The sequence below is a fragment of the Citrus clementina genome, unplaced genomic scaffold, assembly GCF_000493195.1.
Source record: "Citrus clementina cultivar Clemenules unplaced genomic scaffold, Citrus_clementina_v1.0 scaffold_6, whole genome shotgun sequence".
In the NCBI taxonomy this organism is placed as follows: domain Eukaryota; kingdom Viridiplantae; phylum Streptophyta; class Magnoliopsida; order Sapindales; family Rutaceae; genus Citrus; species Citrus x clementina.
The window spans coordinates 21,938,654-21,957,144 of NW_006262139.1; the positions used below are offsets into that span (position 1 = coordinate 21,938,654).

General features: G+C 37.7%; 2 protein-coding genes and 1 pseudogene across 2 annotated transcripts; all 3 read right to left on the minus strand.

The window, feature by feature from the left end:
• Window positions 1–2,548: 2,548 nt before the first annotated feature.
• LOC18039881 lies at window positions 2,549–6,725 on the minus strand (annotated as a pseudogene).
• A 225-nt stretch (window positions 6,726–6,950) lies between these two features.
• On the minus strand, window positions 6,951–10,253 carry LOC18038791 (phosphate transporter PHO1 homolog 7). The gene is made up of 11 exons (XM_006430451.2): window positions 9,481–10,253; window positions 9,344–9,392; window positions 9,149–9,220; window positions 8,934–9,063; window positions 8,713–8,833; window positions 8,368–8,626; window positions 8,163–8,267; window positions 7,851–8,045; window positions 7,467–7,745; window positions 7,222–7,358; window positions 6,951–7,112 (listed from the first exon to the last, which is right to left on the minus strand). Exons 1-11 carry the CDS (start codon window positions 10,221–10,223, stop codon window positions 7,010–7,012), a joined length of 2,193 nt encoding a protein of 730 aa, XP_006430514.1. The 5' UTR covers window positions 10,224–10,253; the 3' UTR covers window positions 6,951–7,009.
• Window positions 10,254–12,281: 2,028 nt separating this feature from the next.
• Window positions 12,282–15,942, minus strand: LOC18038792 (phosphate transporter PHO1 homolog 3). The gene is made up of 12 exons (XM_024182048.1): window positions 15,148–15,942; window positions 15,014–15,062; window positions 14,839–14,910; window positions 14,625–14,754; window positions 14,414–14,534; window positions 14,072–14,330; window positions 13,869–13,973; window positions 13,725–13,769; window positions 13,483–13,632; window positions 13,119–13,397; window positions 12,888–13,024; window positions 12,282–12,795 (listed from the first exon to the last, which is right to left on the minus strand). The coding sequence occupies exons 1-12, from the start codon at window positions 15,459–15,461 to the stop codon at window positions 12,693–12,695; spliced, it is 1,764 nt and encodes a 587-aa protein (XP_024037816.1). The 5' UTR covers window positions 15,462–15,942; the 3' UTR covers window positions 12,282–12,692.
• Between the last annotated feature and the right edge of the window lie 2,549 nt (window positions 15,943–18,491).

An 18,491-nucleotide genomic window follows, 5' to 3' on the forward strand; every position in this document is an offset into this window, starting at 1 on the left:
ATCTTCAAGGAAGTATACCGCCCATAGTCCTGGTTCTGGTCGATCAGGTGCACTGATCTTTCTCTGTTTGCTCCGTTTTGAGTTGGGGGCGGTGGCAGTACTTCTGGTCTGCTCCCTCTGCTACCGTGGGAATGTTGATGAGGGCCACTATATGCCGAATCATGCCTTCTCCAAGGCTCCCTAGCTGGGGAACGAGGAGGTTGCGCCCTGCTGCGCTGATACTGTGGTGGCCTCTGATGAGGCTGGTAAGCAGTTACCCGACCTCCTGCTCCACTACCCGAGGCCTGGTGGTCCCTCCTCCTGATCGGGCCATTCCCCGGTAATACTTTCTTCTCTTTCCTCCCCAACCCTTCTAACTGGTCTGTCTTAATCCGTGCTGCCTTCTCCTCTTCAATCTCAATGTCTCTCTTAGCCTGCTCGTATGCGGCCGCGTACGTCTGAATAACTGGGCTTCTCAAGTTGTACCACAGCCTTCCTATCTTCACCCCTTCTTTCAATCCCCTTAACGCCTGAGGGTGGTTGAAGGCTCCCAAGTCGAGGACAGCACGATGAAACCTCTTGATGAATTCCCGAAGGGTTTCTTGCTCCCCCTGTTTCATGCTTTTCAGCTCCATCATGTCATCTTCTGGTGCCATTGCCCCACTAAACTGCTCTGCAAATTCCTGGTACATCTGCTCGAAGGTTTTAATGCTGCCCCGAGGAAGCTTCATGTACCACTCTCGTGCACGTCCCTCAAGGGATAGTGGGAACACCCTGCACCTTTGGGATTGAGATAATCCTTGTACCCCAGTTATGTCGTTGAAGCGCTCTATGCGCACCAGCGGATCAGTTCTTCCCGAGTATCTAAGGTTTGGGAGGCGGAAGTCTCTCGGAATAATTGCCCTCATGATCTCTGCTGCGAGCGGTGATTCTCCGTCCAGCATTATCCTCCAACCAGGAGCTCTGCTCCTTCCTTGCATGTCGTCAATTATCTGCGCTAGTCTGCGCACTTCCTCCTCCAGCTGCACTGCACGACCAGGGTCACGTGCTGCAACTTGATCCCTCTCTTGCTCCACATCATGCAAGTGTTGCCTCAACTCTGTTTCCTCTGCATTCGCCACCCCGTCGTCCTCGTCAAAAATCTGTCTTACTGGGGATTGCTCTTCCTCTCTATGAAAGTCTCCCCGCAGAGGTATGTTACCTCTCTCACCACCAAATCTCCCGGTGGTTTGACTTCTCCTCGTACTATCGGGACCTGGAGCCACTCCCCTAACTCTCATCCTTTCCTCCTAGGTTACCCTTCGTTCACTCCGCAGCTCATGCAGGATGGTTGTCAGGGTCTCCATCTGCTTTTCCATCCGTTTCATCCGGTCGAACATGGCTTTTTCCCGTGCTTCACTGGCTATCTCCCTCAGAGTCACGGAATCGTTGAGCCTCATATCACCCCCTTGTGCACTACTTCCTCCCGTCTCCATTGCTTTTCACTTGCTTCACTCCTCTTCTTGCTATCAACAGAAGCTTTTTGATCAGCTCCCCACAGACGGCGCCAAAATATTGATGCGGGATTCTGGTTGTCCTCATTCTACGACCAGGGTCTCTGCTCGATCAACTTCACCACGACCAGGATCTCTCCTCGTAAAGCTTCTTCTCCAGAGGTTCCTGCGCACACAGACAGGTAAGAGTACGCCGGTTGTTTTCCCGGCGCAAACCCTCCGACGCTCAAGTCAGATATGAAGGTTCGGGGAACGCTTGCCACAGATCTTATAGCTTTTGGGTAGTTTTCTCTTCTTTAGAATTTCTTTTATCTCTCTCCTAATCTCAAAATTGCTAACCCTTTTACCTTCGTTGGCTACCTTTTTATAGGCTTCCTCTGAATCTCAGTTTTTCGCAGTCTACGCCCGTTATCCTCCCACCTCTCGAACGTGGATTCCCCATTTCTGTAGTCGTGGGTGGTTGCGTGGCCTTCGTGCCTAGATTCTCGGGCTGGAGAACTTGCCTCACTAACTGTCGTTGACCGGGTCTCCTCGAATCAACCCTTAGCAAGAATACAGCATGAATGGCTTTATGCTTCTTACAGGAAATTGGCCTCGCGGATGACGCTCGTGGATGAGCAGGATATTCCTGCCCCTGTTCCCCTACTACCTGGCTCTTACAGGACACACCTGCTCGCAGACTTCTGCCACCAAACATCTGCTCATCACGTCTGGTCTCGTCGGAGTATTTCCCTCAAACAGGTAGGAACAAAAGATTGTTTTGCTGACAAAGACCCTAGCAAGATATCTTTGCTGACAAAGCTTCCGAAGAATTCCATCACGATATCTTTGCTGACAAAGACCCTACCTTAATAACTTGGTTCCTGCCACTCAAAGCGCATCAACTGATCACTAGACCTATTTTTAAATTTGCTTCAAGTCCATCAATTTCTTTGACGTAATGAAAAAATAACTAAATAATTATCCCTCCCAAAATAATTACATTTCCTAAAATAACATCAACCTAATTAGCTTCTAATTGAATGCTTAACGTGCTCTGCGGTTGAATTTTGGAAGAGCATTGATGTTGTGGCAATCTAATCATCGTGCTCTTCTTCATCTTCACAATAACTAAAAGGTAGTGGTACTGATTTAAATGCCCGATACTTCCCGACATTGTTCAAATGTTCATTCTCCAACCTGCCCAGCCAACACAACGATAAGATCATAACATAGTTTTAGAGTATTAAATCTTGTTACTGTCACCATAATTCATATCTAATCAGGTCATATGTAACATATTCTTAATCATAAAAGCTAACTTCGCGCTTAAAATTAACCTGAAGAAATTCCAAATGCCGTGACGAATAATCTCCAGGCTTGCTACAATTGTTATTAAAGTTGGTCTACGTATGAATCTGAACCTTATGTTACAACACAGTCTGCAACCAGTCAAATCTCAGCAACACATTCAAGATCTGCATTTTTCAATCAATTTTGTTAGAAACTGCTGTGGCTGCTGGTTTCCTAACAGCCAACTAAATTCCAATATCTGTTAGTAGTTTATTAAATATTACTAAAAATACTTTGCTTCTGAGGTAACAAGATAGAAGAAAGACACATGGAGAATGTGTCACGTGCACAATTTGGACAAGCACGTGACTTATACTTAAAACAAAATCCAACTCAATAGCCGTCAAATTGATCCTGTGCCTAAAAAATTACAGTCAGATATTCCGAAATATTTTATTAACTTTTCCCCATATTTTTATTTCTTGTTTTATTTCAATCTGTCCAAATGTTAACTTGAACAGTTGTAAAGAGAAGAGAGATTCCACGATAAGAAAGCATACTACTTTCATCACTATGAAGGACCCTTGTTTTTAAAGGATGCTTTATTCAAATTTCATTTTAATTCTATGATCAAGAGTGCTCTAATAACACCTTATTTAATTTCCCACCTACCATGGCTGAAAACTACACACTTTTTCTGGGAACCAGTAGTTTGTCTCTCAGCCAGCGGTTCCTAGATTGGCGTTGCAGTAGTCCCCAGTCGACAACAAGGTCCCAGTAGGTGCCATAAATTGTTGCAATGGCTGAGAATATCCCGGATATAAGTTTCCATCTGAATCCCCTGTACAGAGTGCAAGCAGTCCTTGTGCTAATGGCTATGATTGTCACAAAGTATTTTAGCCCATTATATCCTTGCATTGGATCTTTCTCTTCGTAGAGGCGCCGAAGACACTGCAAACAGTTTTTTTATTTTAGTATGAAGCTCACACCAAATTAATCTTAATGTTGGGTAACCGAAAGAGCATTTAATGTGGCACCTGAAGGAAGCGAAACCAGTATGGAATCACAGCAACAATGAAATAGAAAGTGTTGTATACATCATCCGAGTGGCAAGTGTTTCGTCGGCGTTTAAAGTCTCCCCAACCATAATAGCAAATGTAGATCCCCAGGCTTCTGATGGCTTGGACCTGCGCGCGCGCACACAAACAATATAATGATGGATGCTCATTATCTTCACATCTATTTTAGTACTATCCTCACATCTTGTTTATCTTTCTGTAAATGAGGCATTTGTGTGCTTATTTTACAAACCTGGCTAGTTAACTGATCTGCCATGAAGAAATCTTGGAGGGTGACCTGAATTAGATAAAGAGAAACGTGCACAATAAATATATGCATCCCATCGTTTGTTCATTTCATTTGAGTATTTTTCCATTTTGGTAGTACTTGAATGTGTTTTAGACCTTGTGGAGAGGAGCAGCGATGCAATGAAACAGGCTTGCAAGAAAAAAGAAGCGACTTGATCGAAATATGATGTTGAATGGGCAGATCAATATGACAATTACAAGCTGCAAATTAAGATACAAAGTTGAGCATCATTTTTAGTTCATGTTTCAGAAGTTGGATTGGCAAAAAATGTTGTGGAAGTTGAACAATTGTCTACCAAAACTAAGCCTAAAGGGAGAAGCTCGGTCAGCGCTTTGTATTCTTTTATTTTGGGATCCATCTCCATGTCGAGATTGGAAAGCACACTTGTTAGGGCTAATGTTGCAAGGCCAAAGCTGACGAGAAGAACTTCCCTGTATCCCAGCTCTGTTCCTTGCTCGATATTAAAAATGAATGGATAATTGACTCGACACCGCCTCCAGAAGTATACATTCACAGCATACATTAGCATGCGTAGCACAATGAATGCAAATAAGCTGCAAAAGTTTAACACGACATGTCAAATAAAAGCTAGATGATTTTTCTCTTCTGCAATATGAAAAGCTGGAGCAATTTCTGTCACCTATAAAGGGGAAACATGTTTTCCATGTATTGGGCTTGTCCTTTCTTACCCATAAGATTTCGTTTAGATTTTTAGATTTTTCCTCCTGAAGGTCTCCTCTGTCTGTCCAGGAACATTGACAAGATTGTTAATGATTGAACTGGGAGTCTCAAAAGTTTCGTTAAGCTTCACTGTCTAAGTATTTGTAATGGAACTGCTTTAATGCTCCTGATAATAGTCGTCGGCTTCTGTTCTTCAAACTTTGGTTCACAATCTAATTCATCTGATGGCCCTTGCAATATCTCGGCTTGTAACCGAAAAGCAATCAAAGTATCCATTTGCTTACTCAGACTTTCAGCCTCAGCAATCGCTTCTTTTACTTTAGTTCTAGAAAACTTCTCAACTTTATTGAATTCCTCATCAAGCTTCCTAAAATACTCCTGCTCACACTCCCCTCCTTCCGCGGCAACCTGTAGAAACGTGATCTCATAACTTTCAAAGCCATTTTCAGTCACGGAATTTACAAGAATGTATTGGCTTTCAATGTCTTTTTTAGATGGACTAATGGGGTTGTTGTTCTGTCCCTGAACTAGACCACTGAAGGCTCGGCAAAGTGTCATTGCTCTGTTTACTCCAGCATTTTGCTTGTTTCTCTGCTTTATCCGTCGGACCTCCTTCAAAAGGGTCTTCAAGTTATCATAATTCATGAAAGCTTCTTGCCATTCGGGCACCATTTGGGATGCATATTCCTTCCCAAACTTAATCTCTCCTTCGATTTCTGGATATTAATTGCTTCAGCACCAAGTACAAGGAAAAGGACAGAGTAAGAAAAATCTTATTGTTTTGATGATCATTTTGATGATCATAAATATACACATGCACATACAAACAAACGTGCTATAGAATGAGGTGCTACAGTTTTTCTTATACAAAGCATTCAGAATTGGCCACCTGAACTTATGTAACAGTGAAAACATAACCCCTTTGGAATGTACTTATTTGTTCTCTTTTTTAACTGTTTCATTTCTTTATTTTCCTTTAATTAGTTTCCAAGTCATTTGACTGCTTCCTTAGCCACAGATCCACAACAGTGTACTAGTTGCCACCTAACGGTAGTGGAAAAATGGTTCTCTCATTTATTAAAATGCGGACATAGTTAAGAGGGAAAAAAATAAAATAAAATTGTATTAATGGATAAAAGAACACAGAATTGGAATGTCTTTATTATCTTTCAATTTACATCTCACTTTATTTAAAAGAGCTCCCTCATTAGATAATTATCTCTGAGTCAAGCTACAGTGCAGCATTTGTAATCTGTTTGAATTTGAACCTATTTGTACAGGTATACATACAAAATAATGCAACTCTGAATGGAAGAAGCAATTAAACCCCCTTTTTGTTTGGTTCAATTAAGCATTTTCACTTTTATGTTTCAAAATTCACAATAACCTTTAATTCTTTTTATGCTTGAATGTTGTCTGTGGTTGTGCAGGGTGTAGTTAACGAAGTAAAAGTCGATTCATTCAACTTTCCTTCATACTATCCAATCTCAAAGGTATTGGAGAATAACAAAGAGAGAAAAAATGGATATTTCAATGTTGAGACTTGAGAAAGTGAAATTCACAGCCCTGTTGATGACTTCTGATGTAGGAGCCGTGTTTTGAGAATGAGAGAGCATGCAAAATCCTTTTTCCATATAAAATGATATTCCTTAATCCTAATAATAAAATCTTCTGTTAAATCTCAATATATTAAATTCTTTTGAATTTCTCAGATTCATTGCAATTAGCATACGATGCCAATTCTCCAAAAATGCAAAAAGAAAACAAATAAACAAAAATGGACATGGGAGATATGCCATTAGAATCATAAAATACATATACAAAAAATGTTTAATAGATAAATCTCATAAGTAAGGTTACCTTGTCACAACCCCACATCTCGGAACAAACAGATATAACTGATTAAACCACCAAACACCACGCACCCGCCATAATTAAGAGTCTGCAATCAAGTAAGGGTATCCACTTTATAGTTCTGAGACCGTGACTCTGTCAATTTAATTCTAGAACATATCATCACTGGCATTATTACTCTTCTTCTTTTAAAACCTAGACTTAAGCATCCGAGGATTATCGCTCGACAAAAATATTTTTCTTTCCAGAGCAGGAGAGATTCGTCAGATAACTAACAGAGGTTACCTAGGTCAGGGACCAAGCCGAGGCCAACCTGATTTTTATGCTCTGCGGTACATAGAGTTCTAGTAGAGCATTAATTATCAATTATCATGGTCGTTTGCAGCTTCATGGTAAGTGAATGGTAATGGCACCGATTTAAACGCACGAAACTTGCCAACATTGTTCAAATGCTCATTCTCCAACCTGCCCAACCAAGACAACAATATGATCAGAAAATATAACATATGCATGTAAAAATTATTCTCAATCATAAAATTGCAAAAAGCTAAATTCATAGTCATTAGTTAATTACCTGAAGAAATTCCATATGCCGCGACGAATAATCTCCAGGCTTGCAACAATCGTGATTAGAGTTTCTTTATGTATGAATGAGACTCGTATGTTCAGCACAGTCTGCAACCAGGCAAGTCTCAGCAAGACATTCACCACCTGCATTTTTTCAGTCAACTTTTTTTTTAACAACCAGCTAAATTAACTCTGCTATTTATTTGTTTGAAAATTTCATGCTAATTATATGTTATTTAGTTTCCCAGTTACCATCGCTACAAAATAAACGCTTTTGTTAGGGACAAGTAGTTTGTCTCTCAGCCAGGGGTTCTTAGATTGGCGTTGCAGTAGTCCCCAGTCCATAATGAGGTCCCAATAGGTACCATAAATTGTTGCGATGATTGAGAATATCCAGGACGTAATCTGCCAATTGAATCCCTTGTAAAGACTGTAAGCAGTTCTTGAACTAATAGCTATGATGGCCACAAAGTATTTTAGTCCATTATATCCTTGCATCGGATCCCTTTCTTCCACGAGGCGCCGGAAGCACTGCAAACGAGGGAGTTAAAGATTTTGATTTAGTAAGAAGCGAACACCATATCTGTCCATCGTAACTAATGTTGGGTAGTTGAAATAACATTGAATGGTGTTTACCTGAAGGAAGCGAGACCAATAAGGAATGATAGCGACAACGAAATAGAAAAATTTGTATACACTGCTCGATTTGCAATGGTTTTCTCGGTGTTTAAAGTCTCCCCAGCCAAAATAGCAAATGTAGAACTCCAGGCTTCTGAAGGCTTGGACCTGGCTAGTGAGTTGATCTGCCAAGAAGAAGTCTTGGAGTGTGACCTACAATATAGAGATTAAAGAATGTGAATTATGCATAATTAATAAACATAATGTTCATTTCATTCGAGTCCTCTTTTTTTTAAAAAAAATTAAGTAGTATTTCAATATGTTTCATACCTTGTAGAAAGGAGCTGCTATGCAACGAAACAAGCAGACAAGAAAAAAGAAACGACTAGAGCGATAGATGATGTTGAATGGGCAGATCATTATGACAGTTACAAGCTGGAAGAAAAAAAAGGGAAAAAGAAAAAAGATCATTTTTAGTGCATATTTCAGAAGCTGTGTAGGCCTAAAATTTAGTGGAATTTGGAGAATTGTTTACCAAAACTAAGCCTAGAGGGAGAAGCTCAGTCAGTGCTTCGTATTCTTCTGTTTCAGGATTCATCTCCATATCGAGATTCGAAATCACACTTGTTAGGGCCAGTGTTGCAAGACCAAAGCTGACAAGGAGAACTTCCCTGTATCCCAGCTCCGTTCCTTGCTTAAAACCAAAAATGAAGGGGTAATTTACTCGATACAGACGCCAGAAATATACATTGCCAGCATACATTAGCATGTGTAGCACAACGAATGCAAAAAAGCTGCAAAGGTTTAACATGACTTGTCAGATAAAAGCTAGATATTTTGCTCTTCAGAAATATGAAGAGGTGGAGCAATTTTTTGTTACCTGTAAAGGGGAAACATGTTTTCCATGTATTGAGCTTGTCCTTTCTTATCCAAGAGCTTGCGGGCTTGTATGATGAGGATAAGGCCTAGAACTAGAGCTATTGAGCAGCCAACAAATAGGCCTGGAAGATAATTAATAAAAAGATTCAGACGAGTCAAAACAAGAACTGCATTGGGGACGTAAATGAAGCTGCATTGGATATTTATAGAAGTATGTCTCACCAATGCAAAATGATATCCTATGCCTTTCTATCTTAGTCTTTGGTCTTAAAATGTTCATGCCTTTTCTTCGGTTTGAATTGGCGAAATGCTTGATGAATGTAGCTTCAACTCTTTCCATAAGCTTGGTTACCTTCATTGTAACATGTCAGATCAATTGAAAGTGACTAAAGCTTCAGACAAAGCCTTCTCCTGATAAGAAATTTCAGAATTCTTACTTCATTAGAGCTGCCAAGATAGGATTTATCCACCATCTTCATGTAAGAATCCGATGCCTTCGTTGAGGTGATCTTCATCAATGATAAAGAAAGAAATATTAGTAAGAAAATTGCGAATCAAATTGCCCAAGATAAAAAAATACGAGGGATGTCACATAATTAATTGAATTGCAAATAGTTCAACAGGGAATGTACCTTATCATATTTCTTCATGATTTTTGAAAATGCTAAGATATTCAAGAAGCTGTTTTGACATACAAGCAAGAATCATGAGCAAAAGAACTTAAGAACTTTCACTATACAAATTGAAAACATTGTCTAGAAACTTATACCTGTAACTCTTAAGATGCCGGAGCCTGAGATAAAACTCAGCAAACGCCTCGTTAAGTTGCTTTTCAACTTTCTTTACATTCTCCTTAATGTAGTCCTCCTCTGTCATCCTAGAAGCATAGACAACGTTTCTAACCATAGAAGCCGGAGTTGCGAAAGTTTGGTTAACCTTTACCTGGCCAATAATATCTAATGGAACCGTTTTATTGGCATTAACAGTCTTCAGCTTCCGTTCTTCAAATTTTGGCTCAGAAACATCTGATTCACCTGATTGCCCTTGCAATATGTCAGCTTTTAGCCGAAAAGCAATCAAAGCATCCATTTGCTTACTCAGATTTTCAGCCTCATCCATCACTTCTTCCACCTTACTTTTATAAAACTTTTCAACTTTATTGAACTCCTCATCAAGCTTCCTAAAATACTCCTTCTCACATTCCGCTCCTTCCTCAGGAAGCGGTAAATACGTAGCATCATAACTTCTATCTCCATTTTCATTCATAGAATTTACAAAAATGTGTTGGCTTTCAGATTCTTTTCTAGATGGGTTGATGGGGAAGTTGTGTCTTTGTACTAGACCACTGAAAGCTCGGTAAAGTGTCATTGTTCTCTTTACTCCAGCATTTTGCTTCCTTGTCTGCCTTATCTGTTGGATATTCTTCAAAAGAGTCTTCAAATCATCGTAATTCATGTAAGCTTCTTGCCATTCAGGCACCATTTGGGATTCATATTCCTCTTTGAATTTCATCCCTCTTTTGATTTCTAGATATTAATTGGTTCAACCCCAAGTACAAGGAAGAACAAACTCACCTTCTATAGAATTAGGTCCAGTTTTTTTCTGGAAGTTTTCATACAAATTAAGCTCTCTCAGAACATACGTTTTAAATTTTTTATTCCTTTTTTTTCTTTAATTAGTTCCAACCTTTTTGACTCTTTCCTTAGCCACAGGTCCGCAATAGCGTTTGTTGCCACCTAATACTAATGTTTGGTTCTTGATTAATTTCATAATTATAAACATTACCGCAACAAAAACAAAACAAAATCATGGAAGGTACATACCTACCTAATTCATTCTAGTCTTGATTGTAGGTTCAATCTTCTTCTTTTTTTCTTCTTATGACAGAGCTGATATAAGAACCATAACGATCACCAGTCAGCCACAAACAGCTCAAATTTTAATAGTATAAATAGATGCTGCATTTTTAGAAAATATGTTTTGATATTAACTTTAATTATTCCGTAAATTGGGGAGGTTTTCAGAGTTTCTTTGCCTGTTTCTGTTTTTTCCTCCGTTCAGCCGTGGAATCAAAACAGCATGGAAAGTGATTATCATATTTTGAGCTCTCTGCTGTAATTTCTTGTGAATAATGCTAAAGCTGTAAATCAAACTGAAAGTCGGTAGTAATTTTCTAGAAAATTTGCAAATGATCATACCAAAGGCATAACAATCATATTAAATCTCATTGAAGCAACATTAGCCTTCCAAAAAAAAAAAAGTCAATGGACCTAATCATTTGGGGAGGGGGGACTATGTAATTAATTAATTATTAATTTATATGAAATTTTAGAAAACTACTAGAAATTTTATTTACTTTACCTTGTCTTTCAGTTAGTTGGTGTGGTGGATACAAATTTTGGGCATCACCACCACTCTTGACTCGGGCTTTTTGCAAACATGACCGAGCATTAAACTTAAAAGAGTAATATTAAAGTCACAAGGTAATTTTTGATAGATTGAGGTAGCATATTATATTATTGTATAGTTGTTTCTTTTGTTTTGATCGGCAGGGAAATATAAGGGGAAATTTACATCAATAACCATAAACATTTTGACTTTTTCCATCTTAACCCGCCAAACAAACTTCTATCAACATTAACCATAAAAAGACCTTTGAGACTAAAATACCCCTCTCTCTTATCTCTCCCCCAACAATCTCTCTTTCTTCCATCTCTCCCAAACCGAAGAACCTCCCATCATCGGCAGCCGTCGCTGGGCAACAGCGGGTACACGCGCGCCCGTGCAGTCGCACCAGTTCTGTAGTGATCTTCCTAACAAGGCTGGGCCTCATTTCTGCAGTGATCTTCCTGTCGATGCCAAAAACATTGTTGTTCATATTACCATCATTTGTTCTATTCAGGAAGCCGAGATATTGAGATGCAGCAGCGCCTTGGATGCCTGCGGAAAGCATGAAGATGAAGACCAGCCATGGCCTGCAATTCTAAGTTGGCTAGCAGTCTGGCAATATATAGCTGCTGCTGCAGCAATAAATCGAAATTTTCTTCAAACATTAAATCCCAAACTAGAGAGTTAAGGCCCCATTTGCCCCAGTTTCTAACTTGGCTGCTGCATGGGAAGAAATGAAAGTTGACTAGTAGATAATTAAATACGTTTTGAATGGTAAGAGAATACCAGAACTAAAATTGTTAGCATGATAAAGTATGTATCAAGCTTAAAGGCTCGTAGGGATCAACACGATACTTGGCAACTTCAGCAAGGGATATCCAACACATTCCTCCTATTAATCACATAATAAGATACTGTCGTTTCTCCAAAATAATTTATGGCTAATAGTGAGCTCCACAAGAATGGCCCATAACGTAGAAATTACAGTTGCCGAGTGGAAAGAAAAATACAAGTGATGAATTGCAAATAGATTTTTCAAGTTTTGGTGCGACAGGCACCTGTCGCACCAAGCTTTGTGCGACAGGCAGCCTGTCGCCAAATTCACCCACGATTCGCAGTTCATTGAAACTCTCGAGTAAGTTCAGAAAATAATTCATACTACTATGTGATGCCGATTAGTGTTGGATTCGGATAAATTATGTTCGGATTTCATTTTTATCGTTACCTTTTGCCGTCGTCGTTGGTTGATGATTCAAGAGTGGAAAGCTGGCTTTGGTTTGACGAAAGAGGAGAAAGAAAGTTGCTTTTAGTTTGTAAAAAAAGATAATTTGGAGAGAAAAGCGTGTGTTTAGCTAATGTTGATAGAAAAAAGTTGAGAGGATTAATTGTGAAAATAGCAAAAGTTTTATGGTTATTTTCGTAAATTTCCCAAATATAAGACATGTCCAAATGATATAACGCCGATTTGTATAAAATGCATACAAGAGTTTATATTTATTTATATATATGTAGAGAGAGAAAAATGTTCCATTTCAAAATTTTAAAGTGTGCGATTAAATTGTATTTAGCAGAGCATTGATGAAGTATATCATTCTATTCATTATGGTCTTCGTCTTCTTCACAATACGTAAATGGCAGTGGTACTGATTTAAATGCCCGATATTTCCCAACATTGTTTAAATGTTCATTCTCCAACCTGCAACAAACGAACGTTACAGTATATAAAAACCAAACAGAAGATTCATGAGAGAAATTATAAATCATAGAAGCAAAATTCGTAGTAATTACCTGAAGAAATTCCAAATGCCGCGACGAATAATCTCCAGGCTTGCAACAATTGTAATTAAAGTTTGTCTATGTAAGAATGAGAACTGTATGTTCAACACAGTCTGCAACCAGGCAAATCTTAGCAACACATTCAAGACCTGCAACAAGTTTTCATTCAATCAACTTTGTGACAGAAACAACAACGTCCCTTTGTTATTACAGTATTCATTTATTCAATTTTCACCCACTTACAATGGCTGCAAAATAAACACTTTTACTAGAGATAAGTAGTTTGTCTCTGAGCCAGCGGTTTTTAGATTGGCGTTGCAGTAGTCCCCAGTCGACAACAAGGTCCCAATAGGTACCATAAATTGTTGCAATGGCTGAGAATATCCCGGATATAATTTTCCAGCTGAATCCCATGTAGAGACTGTAAGCAGTTCTTGTGGTAATGGCTATGATTGTTGCCAAGTATTTTAGCCCATTATATCCTTGCATTGGATCTTTCTCTTCACAGAGGCGCCTTAGGCACTGCAAATGAGAAAGTGGGTAGCTGTTGATTTAGTGCGAAGGTAAAGCAACATGGATCTTAATGTTATGTAATTGAATGATGTACCTGAAGGAAGCGAGACCAGTATGGAATAACCGCAACAATGAAATAGAAAGTGTTGTATACACCACTTGATTTGCAAGTGTTTTGTCGTTGTTTATAGTCTCCCCAACCATAATAGCATATGTAAAACTCCAGGCTTCTGATGGCTTGGACCTGCAAACCCAGAATATAATGATGGATGCTTATTATCTTCACATCTTGTTTATTTTTGGGGAAAAGGAGGCATGTGTAGTTCTTTAACAAACCTGGCTAGTTAACTGATCTGCCAAGAAGAAATCTCGGAGCGCGACCTGTGTTAGATAAGATAAATATGCATAATTAATGTATTCATCCATAAATGTTCATTTTGTTTTGAGTGTGTGTTTGTAATATTACGATACGTTTTATACCTTGTAGAGAGGAGCACAGATGCAATGAAACAAGGAGGCGAGGAAAAAGAAGCGACTTGATCGATATATGATGTTGAATGGGCAGATCAATACGATTATTACAAGCTGAAAATTAAGGTGCAAAGATAAGCATCAGCTTTAATGCATATTTCATAAGCTTTGTGTGGGCGAAAAATGTTTGTGGAATTTGAATAATTTTTTACCAAAACTAAGCCTAAAGGGAGAAGCTCAGTCAGCGCTTCATATTCTTTTGTTTTGGGATTCATCTCCATGTCGAGATTCGAAAGCACACTTGTTAGGGCTAATGCTGCAAGGCAAAAGCTGACAAGAAGAACTTCCCTGTATCCCAGCTCTGTTCCTTGCTTGAAACCAAAAATGAAGGGGTAATTGACCCTATACTGCCTCCAGAAGCATATATTGGCAGCATACATAAGCATGTGTAGCACAACAAATGCAAAGAGGCTGCAAAAGTTTAACATGACTTATCAACCAAACTCCAAATATTTTTCTTCTGAAATATGAAAAAGTGGAGCATTTTCTGTTACCTGTAAAGGGGAAACATGTTTTCCATGTATTGTGTTTTCCCTCTCTTATCCAAGAGACCGCGGGCATGTATGATGAGGATAAGGGCTAGAATAAGTGCTGCTGAGCAGCCAACAAAGAGACCTGAAAGATTACTTATATACTGATTCAGATGAATGGAACCAAGAACTACACTGGGGGCTAAAAAGAAGCTAGATTGGAAATACATCTCACCAAGGGAAAATGAAATTCTATGCCTTTCCTTCTTAGTCTTTGGTCTTAAATTGTTCATGCCTTTTCTGCGGTTTGAATTGGAGAAATGTTTGATGAATGTATCTTCAACTCTCTCCATAAGCTTGGTTACCTGCTAAGAAACATGTCCGATCAATTAAAATGAATAGAAGCATAGGATGAAGAGGTTTCTCAGCAAGAATCACAGATTGCTTACTTCATCAGAGATGCTGAGGTAGGAGTTATCCACCATTCTCATGTAAGATGTTGACGCCCTTCTTGAAGTGATCTGCAACACAAGACAGAAACGCAAGTGAAAAGAAGACCATAATTAAACTTTGTCCAAGATAAAACAATAAGAGGTATGTCACATAATTTAGCAGGGGGCATACCTTATCATATTTCTTCATGATTTTTGAAAATGCTAAGATATTCAAGAAGCTGTTTTCAAATGCAAGCAAGAATCATGAGTCAAAAACTTAAGAACTCTCTTCTTATAATTACAAATGCTGTCTAGAAATTTTACCTGTAGCTCTTAAGATGCCGAAGCTTGAGATAAAACTCAACAAACGCCATCTTAAGTTGTTTTTCGACTTTCTTTAGATTTTCCCTACTGAAGGTCTCTGTCTGTCCAGCAACATTGACAAAATTTTGAATGATTGAACCAGGAGTCTCAAACGTTTTATTAAGCTTCACATGGCCAAGAATTTCCAATGGAACTGATTTAATGCCGCTGCTGGTGGTCTCCTGTTTCTGCTCTACGGGCTCGGATTGAGTAGAATCCTGAAGAACTCCTTGCAGTTTCTCAACTTTTATCCGGAATGCAATCAAAGCATCCATTTGCTGACTCAAACTTTGAGCCTCAGCAATAACTTCTTTCACTTAAGTCCTGTAAAACTTGTCAACTTTATTGAACTCATCATCAAGCCTTCTAAAATACTCCTGCTCGCATTCCCCTCCTTCCTCAGCGACCTTCAGAAATGTAGTCTCGTAACTTTCAGACCCATTTTTGCTCACAGAATTTACAAGAATGTACTGGCTTTCAATGTCTTTTTTAGATGGACTAATGGGGGTTTTTTCCTGACCCTGCACTAGGCCGCTGAAAGCTCGGTATAGTGTCATTGCTCTTGTTAACCCACCATTTTGCCTGCTTCTCTGCTTCATCCGTTGGATATCCTTCAAAATGGTCTTCAAAGAATCATAATTCATGTAAGCTTCTTGCCATTCAGGCACCATTTGGGATGCATATTCCTTCCCAAACTTCATTCTCGAGTTCTGGATATTTCTTGAACACCAACAGATTATGAGTGGTCTTGAATTGATAAAAGGTGTATATATTGTATTATATGCAAACATACCAGTTCACGTGCTATAGAAATTAGGTACAGTTTCTTTTTGAATGAACGTACGTTTTCCATGTGAAGCATTCAGAATTGGCAACCCGAAGGCTGAACTTAATCAACTTATATGATCTATAATGAAAATATAATTAAGTTTTGGATGTTGTTATGTTATAATTCCTCTTCTAAGTGAATCATTCTTTATTTTTTATTTTTAACTAGCTTTCTATTCACTTTCCGTAACCAGAATTGTGTAGTAGGGTTGTCAATGGAATGAGATGGGATGAGATTTACTAATCTCAGTCCTATCCCGTATATATAAATAGGATGAAAAAACGTCACAGTTTCGTCTTTATATTTTTTTAAGATAAAAATATATTTTAATCTCGTCTCAAAAGAGATAAAATCCTGCGGGATAGTTCAATTTTTATTGCTCCACTTTATATTCCAACCATATATAGTTCAATTTTTATTAAACAAAAGCATTAAAAAAGAAAAGGAGAATGAATTAAAAAATTTAAGTTTTGCATGATTATCACGTTATATGGCACATAAGAGTCTTAGAGACAAAAGTACATAGATTATAGCGCCGTTTAGTTGGTAATTATCACTTAGCCACAAGTATTTATAAAGTATAACTGATATGTCCAGCTAATCTATACAGGCTAGCCTATATCATATGCTAGGACGAAAAACACTTCGGCGGAACAAATCAGCCTTTTAATAAAGCTTCCTTGTCATTTTCCTCGTAAGGTCCTTATCATCATTATTAAAAGCGCGGAAGTGGGCAAGTGGCCGCCCAATTTTGTGTCCACCATTATGCGTGTGGGCTGGCCGCCACTCAATCACTGACCCTATTCAGTTTTGACGCTTTGGGCAATTTACGGGTCTTACATTGTTTGTAATTTACACCAACTCAAAGTTAATATTTTTTAATGACTGATTTGTTATTTATCAAACAATTAAAAAATCATGAGAAATTATTTTTTGGGACAATTACAAATTCCAGGTAATACAACTTAACAATAACAAACATCTTTTCGGGATTATTATATTATAGTATAATATTATTGTGCAGATATTCAGTGGTGCAACTACTTTATGCTTGGGGCTGCGCAAAATTTTAGATTTTTTTTTTAGTACTTTATATTTTAAAGTAAAAGTTGGAATAATAATAATAATAATAATAACCGGTAGTCCTTAAACTTCGAAAACACTTTAATAACTTTTCTCTATTATAATTCTTATTTTTTTATTTATACAAAAAGAAAATTATCTAATCTTTTTCTATCCCATCAAAGAGGCGTAACGGTATCTTAAGTTCTCAAGATTTAAAATCGACATATTCGTCTTTTACTACTTTTTTTTTAAAATTTATTTGACATAACATAACTAAATGAATCAGTTAACTTCCTTATTTTTTTTTAATTTTGTTATATACAGATTGTTACTGATATTATATCAGACATTACAATTATAATATTTACAATCGTACTAAACAACTGGGACCACCGTCATACATTAACCCATTGAAATACTTGTCCAAATACTTTAAACCATTTCTAATATTTGAGAGGTGCCTACTCCACTCACATTTCGTAAGGGAGAGACTGTCTCCACTCAATTAGTTGATAACTGAGGAAGAACTGAAACTAACCTTCATAATGCTCTTATGGAGGCTCGAACCATTACACTCAATATTATAAGTGCAAGACTTCTCCCATTAGACCAAAAGTCCATTGGTTCCTTGTTAAGTTTTTTTATTATCTCCCGAAAGGACTGCAACCACCAACTGTACCTCAATATTCAAGAGTATAAAATTCATTTTAAATATATGATTGAATTAGACACTGTAACGTACAATTATTTTGTAGTTTCAATAATTTAAGATTTGAGTAACACATATTTTATTTTTGCTACAATATTTTTATATGCATTTCGAAGAGCCCAAATCAAAATGCAGGTTGCGCCCTTTGCAAACATTTCTCAATATTAATGAAAAAATAATAAAAAAATTATTTATACACAAAAAATATATGTATGGGTTATTATTCTAAAGTAGGGTACATCCGTTCATGCATTAATGCAATAGTGTACTCTCAAAACTATTTTAGAAAGATGTTCCGAAATTGTGCTTTAAAAAAGATGTCTGTGTTTCGTAATAATCTATTGAATGTAGTTAAATTCTGAAACTAAAAATAGTAAATACGTATTTCGAGTTGTTCTAAAAATAAACTAATCAGTGGTTTAATTGTTGGGGAAAAAAAAAGACAATCTCATTTAGAGAGTTTTTTAAAATACTATTTACTTATACATTTTTTTAAAGGATAAATAAAATCTCATTTGAAGTATCTTTAGGTGATGCTCTAAGCATCTAAATTTTTTCCAATTAATAGGTACGGACAGAAAAAAATTTTAAAAGAAAAAAAAAAGTATAATTTTGACAGAAGAAGCATTTAAAAGAAAAAAAAAATAATTTTGACAATATGTACAGTCTGTGTTATGTATAACTCCAAAAGTTGATTGCAAC

Bases quoted from the DNA above. Each gene is read 5' to 3' on its own strand.
- LOC18038791 (XM_006430451.2), bottom strand. From the start codon at position 10,223: ATGAAATTCAAAGAGGAATATGAATCCCAAATGGTGCCTGAATGGCAA. The intron at 9,064-9,148 runs GTAAGAATTCTG...GTTACAATGAAG, and splicing joins ATCTTGGCAGCTCTAATGAA to GTAACCAAGCTTATGGAAAG. The intron at 7,746-7,850 runs GTAAACACCATT...CCTCGTTTGCAG, and splicing joins ATTGGTCTCGCTTCCTTCAG to TGCTTCCGGCGCCTCGTGGA.
- LOC18038792 (XM_024182048.1), bottom strand. From the start codon at position 15,461: ATGGATGCTTTGATTGCATTCCGGATAAAAGTTGAGAAACTGCAAGGA. The intron at 13,974-14,071 runs GTAAAAAATTAT...CTTAATTTTCAG, and splicing joins TCCCTTTAGGCTTAGTTTTG to CTTGTAATAATCGTATTGAT. The intron at 13,398-13,482 runs GTACATCATTCA...TCTCATTTGCAG, and splicing joins ACTGGTCTCGCTTCCTTCAG to TGCCTAAGGCGCCTCTGTGA.